We start from the raw sequence: 9,078 nt of genomic DNA on the forward strand, positions 1-9,078 counted from the left end.
TATTGCATGTCTGCACAAATACAGTTCATTCCTTCTTACATCTACAGATGAAGGCACTGGGATATCATTACTGTTTTAAACTGCACTCCACAACAATCTGCTTACCCAACAATCAGCTTCACTGCAGCTGAGGATCCTTAGTGAGTAGTGTGCAGCCCTACTCCTGTAGGGCTTGTCTGCAGAAGGTTTTCATGCCATTTTAGATGATACCAGTCTCATTCAGATAAAGTTAAGTAGTAGAGCCTACTAGCTTAAAAGCAATTGTACATGAATAAAGCTGCTTGTACTTCTTTATTTCCCCAAATTTACAGGACTGTGCTTTACTGTTTATAAAAGTCATTGTATTAATAGAATTGCATCAGAAAGATGGCTGTATAATCATATCAATGTATATTTATAAAGTATAAAATTACTCTAATGAAAATTACTGAGTTAGTACAAAACCATGCTTAGAGCAGGTTTTGTGGGGAGAAAAGAAAGAAGAGAGCTCCATGTTCTCATGTGTGTTGAGGAAAGACAATCACAAAGGATCAGAAACATTAAAGAAGGGTAGAAGTTCATGGTTTGAACCTGAGGTAATGAAGCTTAGTTGTACAACCACATCATGTACACTAAAAACACATTGTCTCCAGCTTTAACAAGTTTTAATTCTCAGATGTTATTAGCTGTTCTCTGCCTGTGATTGTGATATCACTGGAGAGGCGCAAAGGAGAAGTTAGCAGCAGTGTTTTGCAGAAGCCATAATGATACACAGAAGCAAGGTAAAATGTGCTGGGAAGGATAGTATCTTTTCTTAGACCCACTAATAGCTGGGGTAAAGAAGACAAACTTTGGAACGCTGACTCCTCCTTCAGGTGAGAAACTTTGAAATAGAAGATTTGAAACTGTGTGTGTATGCATGGTTGTGGGAAGTCCCCCTGAATTACATCCATCAGTGTGATCTTTGGAGAGGAAAATAAAAGGATCTGTGGATCAGATGGGAAAGTTAGGGAAGAGGAGATAATTCCTTCATCCTCTGAGGAAGAGAGATAGAAAGAGGTAATCATCAGCCATGAATTGGCATGGGGATTTAGCAGGCAGTGGGGTGTGAGGAAAAATGCAATGTGCCAATCTCCCTCTGGAGTCCACAGTTTTTAGTTTTCAGCCAAGTTATGAGTTTTAGTCCTAGACTTTCTTTTGGAGGTTTTCATTGAGGATCAGAAATGTCTGTTTTATGAAAAATATTCTTGAATTAATAATAGGGCTTTTCAGTTCTTTTGGCAGTCTTTTAAGTGCTTTGGAAAAGAATGTGAAAACCTTAAACTGCTTAAAGTATCACATCCTGATACTTTGGAATAGTAAATTAAAAATCTCCAGAGACAACATACTAGACAGAGCCAAGGGACTTCCAGCAGACAGAAGCAGTAATGACAGTTGTAATCAATTTAGAAATAAATCCAGATATCTCTGGAAGGCAGCAGCAATCCTGGAAGAGAGCCCAGCTGCACTAGCAGTCAGTGGAATGGAACAACCACTGGGCTTGTCCTGCGCAAAACACACTGTCAGGAGATCAGTCCTTGGAGTTACAGTCAGGAAGATGAAAGGGAGAGAGGAAAAGGCAGGACTAACTACATTATTAATAGGAATACAGAAGTGGGAGACAGAAAACTGAAAGAGAAGGTTGGGAGGAGAAAGGCAAACCAGCTCAGAATTTGGATGAAAGTCCTGACTTCTTGAAAGATCTGTATTCATCTACCCAACAGTCTGGGCTAAGAAAAAAAAAAAAAAAAATTAAATTCATCTATAGAGAGAATTTAGGCAGATGTTACTTCAGGTTGAATAACACTTCTAATGCCTAAATTATTTAAACTCTGTTCAGCAGGAAGTACTATGGAGCTTTTAATGACAAGTTATTAGGGTCTGAATTTTAGATTTCATCCAAAAATAATTCAATGTAGAAAGAAGAGTACTGTTAATAAGGGAAGAGCAGGTGTATCAGAAGTAAGATAGTAAAATGCGCAAGATATAAATTACCAAACACATGAATAGGTCCCTGTCATTGTTCAAATGGTTGCCACTCTAAAGAAATATCTTGGTGTCTCTTAGGCTGTAGAGTCTTCTTCAGATAGGTGAATGGAAACAGTTTCAAAGGACTGTGAGGATGTGGTTATTAGAGAAATTGCAAGCAGGAGTGATTTTTAGGATTTTGACTGCAATATGAAGGACTCACAAAAAAAATTGTTTAGAGATGGTACGAGGGACATAATAAGACATGATTGTCACTGTTCTCAGGAGACAGGGAAAGAGCAAACAACTTTAGCTGCAGAAGCAGAGATTAAGACAGTAATGTCACAATTTCCTAGGGATTAAATAGACCTCATTTAATATCTTATGCCATTTCAAACATTGGTTTTTAATGAGAACCTTCAGAAGGGAAGGAGGGGCAGCCAGAGACAAAAAATAGAGCATCTTAAACTGTTGATTTCTTCCTGTGTTGYGGAGATTGTTTTACTTTTTTCTAGAGTGACACGTTGCTTGACATAAAAACAGCAGTGCTTTTATGCCAGATCAAGCTGAAAAAAGGAAGATGTGGAAGATGGAGATTTATTCTAGTAATATATTCAGATCACAGCATGAAAAAAACTATGTGCTAGCTACTCCACAGGATAACAAAGCTTTGATAATATTTTCTACAAAACCAACAGTATTTGAGAGTTTAAATATCTGTAGAACATTGTGTGTGTGTGTGTGTGTGTGTGTGTGTGTGTGTGTGTGTGTAACCACACTCAGTTTCCCCTTCAGAGTGATCATATCCTAATAGTATAAGTGTAGGCATCAGAGTGCTTTTTGCTAGCGAAAGTGTTTTCACTGCACATTATCAGTGAAATGTCTAAAAACACCCACAGTATACTGTGTTTCTGATGCTATTTTTAGATTTTTTCCACACAGAAATAAGGCTTATGTGATTATGCTGTACATGCGTGCCTGTTTGTCCTGCCTAACAACTTTTGAACCCAAATCTGACCATAACGTAGAAATCTATGAATGAAGAATTCCTACAACCTTCAAGAAAATACACATGACCAGTGGAAGTGAGGGTCACTATCAGTCTCCCACAGGGAAAGACAGCAGATCAGCTCACTTCTACTAGACATCAGAAAATCTGCACAGAAAATTGTTCTTAGAAAAATCCATAGGGTTGATTGGGTCACTTGTTTATAAGTGCTCTAGTCAGTCCTTGGAACCATGATTTTAAGAGATTTATATTGTATGAAATTTAAACAAGAGCTGGGATGCTCCCTTAGCATCAGAGTGCATGAAGAAATGCTCTGTAGGCTCTATAAATATCCAGTCAAACAGACAGTAATCTCCCTCTCCCTCTGTTATTCACAGATTTCCACTGCATGCCTTGGATATATGCTCCTAAGCAGCTTACGAGCTTTCCTTGACCTACGCTTCTTTTCTTAATGCTGATCTGACTATGGCTGTCCTTAAAGTAAAATTCACCAAAACAAAGAGGGACAAATTGGCTCAGATCCTATGGATCCTCAACTGGGTTTCTGTCCCGAGTGGGATCATTCTCTTCAGTCTTGGCCTCTTTTTGAAAATAGAGATCAAGAAACACAATGAAGTGATGGCAAAAGGGGACATTAACTCTGTCCCCAACATGCTGATCTCTGTGGGGGTCATAGCATGTATCATCAGCTTCCTGGGCAGCAAAATCTGCTATGACTGCTCAGATGCCAACAAGTTCTCTCGCTGGAAACTAGTTATGCTCCCATACATTGTATGTACCTTCTGTTTTACTTTCTGCATCCTGGTGGGTGCTTTCATGTGCTATGCCATGAGGAATGAGCTGGAAGAGTCTCTCTATCTGGGACTGAGGGATGCCATTAAGTACTATTGAGGACACAGACATACCTGGACGATGTTTCTTTTTAAAGAAAACAGTGGACATGTTACAAATTGGATTCCGATGTTGTGGAAACAATGGCTTTAGAGACTGATTTGAAATTCAGTGGGTATCCGCTCGCTATCTGAATATGGCTTCCAAAGAAGTTCTGGAGTAAGTAGTTACTTGTCACATGGAAAATTCTATGAAAAAAGCTCCTTCAAGAAGAATTTGTAATGAACAGGAAGTAAACGACGGTAGTGTCAGAAGATCATGAGATGCATCGACATTGAAGAGAACAAGGCAAAACTGCTTGTTCTCTGCCACCGGGAAACAAATTCTAGCAGTGTTTTTCCTCCTTATTAAAATGACACCTTGTTTGTAGAAGATTTCTCTCAAAGATCATTCTGAATAACTCTTGTAACAGATCTAACACAAGAGAGAATATTTCAGTGAGCATAGGCATGCTCACAAACACCCTCATAGTTTGATTAATGTAGAATCTTTTAGTGGGTAGAGGCAGAAATAACACTTTGTCTAGACCATATACTCCCCCTAAAAACAGGAATACTGAGGTGCTCAGGCAATGCCAAAAAGCATCCTGCTGCTTATGTTTAATCATTCTGAAGTTTTAGCATAGACCTCAAACAGCATATTTTGCAAGTAGCATGGTCATTCTACACTTTTTGATTAAGAGACAGAAGCCCAGCAGGAATTAGTATCTACTTTGCTAACTACATGCACAGTCAGAAGTTGCCATTTGCTAACTTTTCACAGACGTTAAGCAAAGCAATGATGTATCTTTCCTTCTTTAACATGGAGAATCAGCTGTCTCAAAATTTAAGGTATAGTGAGCTGATAACAAAAAGAAAAAGGATTGTACTATCAATGCATTGCATAGTGAATCCTAAAGAACACTAACCATTGAAAGATCTTTTCCCTTCAGATATTAGACTTGACAAACTCAGGTTCAAGCCTCTATGTTCATGCAAGAGATACTGCCAACACCATGTACACGACATAATGAGAAAGGAGGAAAAGCTTCAGTATTTGTTTTTGTGTTGGTGCCTCACAGGATGTAGCATTTGTGAAATGATACACTCAAAAAGAAGAAACTGGTGATTCTTACAGAAAATTGAAAAGGTAGTAATCAAAATTTAAAACAAGTAACAGACAATCCAATACATAATAGTTCTTCAAAAGCTTTAAAAAGCTTCATTCATGAGAGTCAGGTAGCTATACAATTCCTGGGAGCAGACCAGATTAGTAATTCCAATAGCAAGCACTGTCCAACAGCAAGCAGTTTGGATCCTCAGCTAGAAAGAGGAATCTTCATTTTTTTTCTCTCCCCATTTCATTATCCAGAAATCACTGAGATGTTAGGTTGTTCATTTCCTGTTATTATTGGTTTTTAACTTAGAATGTTTCAAATGAATTGGTTATTAATGGGTATATTTTGCACTGGATCAAGCAAAAGGAGAAGTTTGGCAGTTTCTCTTTTATATATAATCAGCAGACAGGAAGAGAATAGGCAGGTGGGAGACATGATTGCATCTCATTTGATGCAGACCTAAAAAGAAGATGAATGGCAGTGTGCAATAATTGATTTTGGAAGATCAGATTCACAGAAATGCTTCATGGTTTCCACTTCCACAATTGACTTGGAACTGAGGTGAACCTTTTCACAGAGCCTTCCAAGAAAGCTTAGGCTCAAAGTATGAAAGTGATAAATGAACACATTCAACCATTACAAATTCACATGCTAGTAAGTTTCAACATGAAGATAAATAGCAAAAGCTGGCATGGCATTTGCCAAGTGTTTTGCTTCACTGAAGTCAAAAATCACTGATGATAAAGCCAGATGAAGTGAGGACAAAGATCTTATTTTCACAAACCTTGCATCTTGAAACTGCATTATTGCAAAGCCCATTAGAACTGCAAATTTAGCAGAGGACAGGACCTTGGAGAACACAGACCAGAGCCTGCCTAGGTCAGTTAGCTATCGTGGTACAGCAAGGTTCAGAACAAGAGTTCTGGAGAGAGAAGTTGGAAAGCAGCAGTGACACAAAGCAGATTGACTCAAGAGGTGTTTTAAATTCTGATTCTGCTCTGAAAAGTGACATGGCAATGGAAATTGTCCACAGGAACTTTTAGTAATATCTTGTTGTAAGGAGAAAAGTAAAATATACTGCTTTTTATTTCTGTGAGCCATGTAGAAACAGTAATGTTTTCTCCTGTGTGGTAGCAAAACTCAGTTATTTTAATCTGCATGGCCACCTCTGCCATTATTTTGAGAATATACTGTCTGTTAATTTTTGTCCCGCGTAGACAGGGGACATCAGTGAAATGTGTGCGAGGGAAGTAACTGAAGTGCAGAATTTCTTTTACAGTGCATAAATTGGGATAATCTCATCTCAATTGCCAGTATCAAAGTTGGTGCTCTATAATCAAATTATATTATTGCCAAAATCTGGTAGTGAAACCTTTGGTAGGAAATCATTAGGCCCAAAGTCCAGCTTGCTCAGAAAGTTCATACAAGACGGAGAGGGAACCAAGTATTTTTCTTGGCTTCATATTGTAGTTTGTCAATTAGTACTCATTAGATTGAGAGTAAAGCAGTTGAGAACTGACATACTGTCCTTTCAAATGAAATCTCTGCAAAACTGAACTTTCCACCTTTCTTCACAATCCCATTTCCTCCCCTCTTTTCTACATCTCCATTGCCAACACCAACACCACAATGTGACAACACATGGAGTCAAGCAATGGGAATGGTAGCAGGATGAGGCAGGTTATAGCAGTACAATCCTATGATTGCTTTAGTTAGTTACAAATCATCTTTCAGAGTCTCAAAAGCAAGTTTTGTTTTACAAAATTACTTTGAATTATGGCAAATCTCGCTCCCTCAGCTTTGTTACCGAGATCTTTCCAGCTTCCTTTCTAACAATACCAAGTTACCACAGTCTTTGATTTGCCACAAGCAGAGGAAATACTATGGCAAGGGGGGAATAACCAAAGCCTGGAAACTGCTGTTGTGGGCAGTAGAAACAAAAGTTTAAGGGAATGTGTTTTAACACATGGATGTGTTCTTCTGGATGCTGCAGTGTATTTGGGTCATGTTACTGAAATATGCAGGGCATTTTGTTGGCCAGATAAAAGCTTCCCTTTCACCACCTTCCTGCCTTCCCTCCCTCCCTCCCTCTGTGAGGTTTTTCTCCCCCATTCTAGCCTTCTGTTTTGTGCCTCTCTGGCTCCCTGCCCTGTTTCCCTACTAGTGAGTGGCTTTGCCTATGCCAGTTGCACTGCTTGCATGCTGAATCAGATTTCAGTGAATTAGTTGGATTCTTTTGCATTTGTTTCTTTCTCTTGCTGTTTACAGAAGTATGAAAGTCAAGGGAAGCTGAGCCACAGAGTGAAGAAGTACACCTTAAAAAGGGGAGGAAGTTGTGCCTAACCCACTCCTGGGTGGGAAACAGCAGATGATCTTCCTGACCTATTTGGCAAGATCTCTGAGGAAGATATTTTTGACAGAATGCAAAACAAACAAAGGAAGGAGGTTGTTTCCAGCAGGCCCACAGAAATGCAGTGAAGGCAATTATTCTACCATCCCAGCACAGCCACAAATGCTGAGCTTCCTAGCAGCTTACGTTTCTCCTGAAGGATACATTTAGTCCCAAAATGCTGTAAGAATAGCAGACCCCAGAGTTATGGCTCCATTAGCATCTTGTGATGACTTCCTTCCCTTTAATTTAGATCTTCTGTAGTGGAACAAGAAAATAACATTTTTATATCTCCTTGAACATTAACAAATAGGGATGTTTTGCAAAACTTAAAAAAATCTACTATTAACAAGTGGTGAAAGCTGGAGATCTAAGAGAAGAATCTCTTTCACATATTCTGGCTCCACAGCAGAGGCTGCAGGGCATGGGCTTCGCTAAAACAGTCTGTGGCTCTCATCTTTGGGCTGGTCTCAGAAATAAGCCTTTGGCAATTAGCATGTAAATAGAGAATGTCTCACAACATCTTACAAACTCCCTGACTCCTGGAAAATCTGTGTCTCTGAAGAGTCTGTGCTCTTCAGAGACAAAAATCAGTCAGGTACTAGTGAAACACAGGATTTCTAGGGCCATAATTTTCATTAGAGTTCTGCCAAGAAAAACAAATTCTAAAGCTGTATTTAATATTTTCAGTGCAAAGATACCTAAAAGACATCTTGCTCTCCTTCTCCATAACATTGAATTTACATCTTGCATGTACAATACCAAGAACCACATGAGATACTACACTAATACCATACTTAGGAAATACTTCAGCAAATGAAAAATATAGCTTTCCTGCAGTGAGCAGCATCTCCCCTTGGAAATATATTCTCGGTTCCCTTTTGTAACTCTGGAGAGGCCTGCATTGCAGCAGACATTCAATATATCCTTTTATAAAAAAGTATCCACACTTTCTGCTGCTGATACCACATTTATAATGCCCAAACTTTCTATCTTGTTGCAGCCGTCTGAAGAGTAACATTGATGGAAAGTTCTTGGTGGATGGAGTACCCTTCAGCTGCTGCAATCCAAATTCCCCACGGCCCTGTATCCAGTACCAGCTTACAAACAACAGCGCTCACTACAGTTATGATTTTCTGACAGAGGAGCTGAATATCTGGGTGAAGGGGTGCAGAGAAGTCCTGTTGGATTACTACACGGCTATTATGCGATCCATTGGTATTGAGGCATTGCTTATCTGGCTGTTTGAGGTAAGCGTCATAAGAGTGGTCTGTGACAGATCACTATGAGAGACTTCATGCTCTCTAGGATAGAAAATAACTGTGGTGTAATGTGTGAGAAGTGCGAGAAGTACCTCAGTACGTAATACCCTGAATATAAGTCCACAAACACTTCAAAGATTGTTTCAGGGCTTTCTTTACTACAGACAGCTTTCTCAAAGTCCCCAGAGAGGATGCAAATCTCACTGAAGATGACCTCTATTAGAAATTATGTATATTAATTCAGTATACTTACAGAGCTTTTTCAATAGACTATGGCATATTCCTTGCCCTGAAGCATTTGCAGGACCAGACACAGGATGATACATGCAGTGACATAACTGCAAGAAAATTAGGTGAGAAGGTATGAGGATTGTTTTAAGTCAATTTTAACAAAGAATATCAGAAAAGTGAGGCAGACTTTTGGCTGAATATATTATTTATTGTT

General features: G+C 39.0%; 1 protein-coding gene across 1 annotated transcript; it reads left to right on the forward strand.

Annotated features, from left to right (window-relative positions):
• The first annotated feature begins 3,460 nt into the window (after positions 1-3,460).
• Positions 3,461-8,872, forward strand: LOC112964034 (photoreceptor outer segment membrane glycoprotein 2-like). Its single transcript, XM_026061622.1, is given in 4 exon segments — positions 3,461-3,883; positions 3,885-4,045; positions 8,375-8,627; positions 8,771-8,872. Coding segments are annotated over 4 exon segments (939 nt in total).
• Positions 8,873-9,078: the final 206 nt, after the last annotated feature.

Source organism: Apteryx rowi, unplaced genomic scaffold (genome assembly GCF_003343035.1).
Source record: "Apteryx rowi isolate R43461 unplaced genomic scaffold, aptRow1 scaffold_183, whole genome shotgun sequence".
NCBI classification, from domain to species: Eukaryota; Metazoa; Chordata; class Aves; order Apterygiformes; family Apterygidae; genus Apteryx; species Apteryx rowi.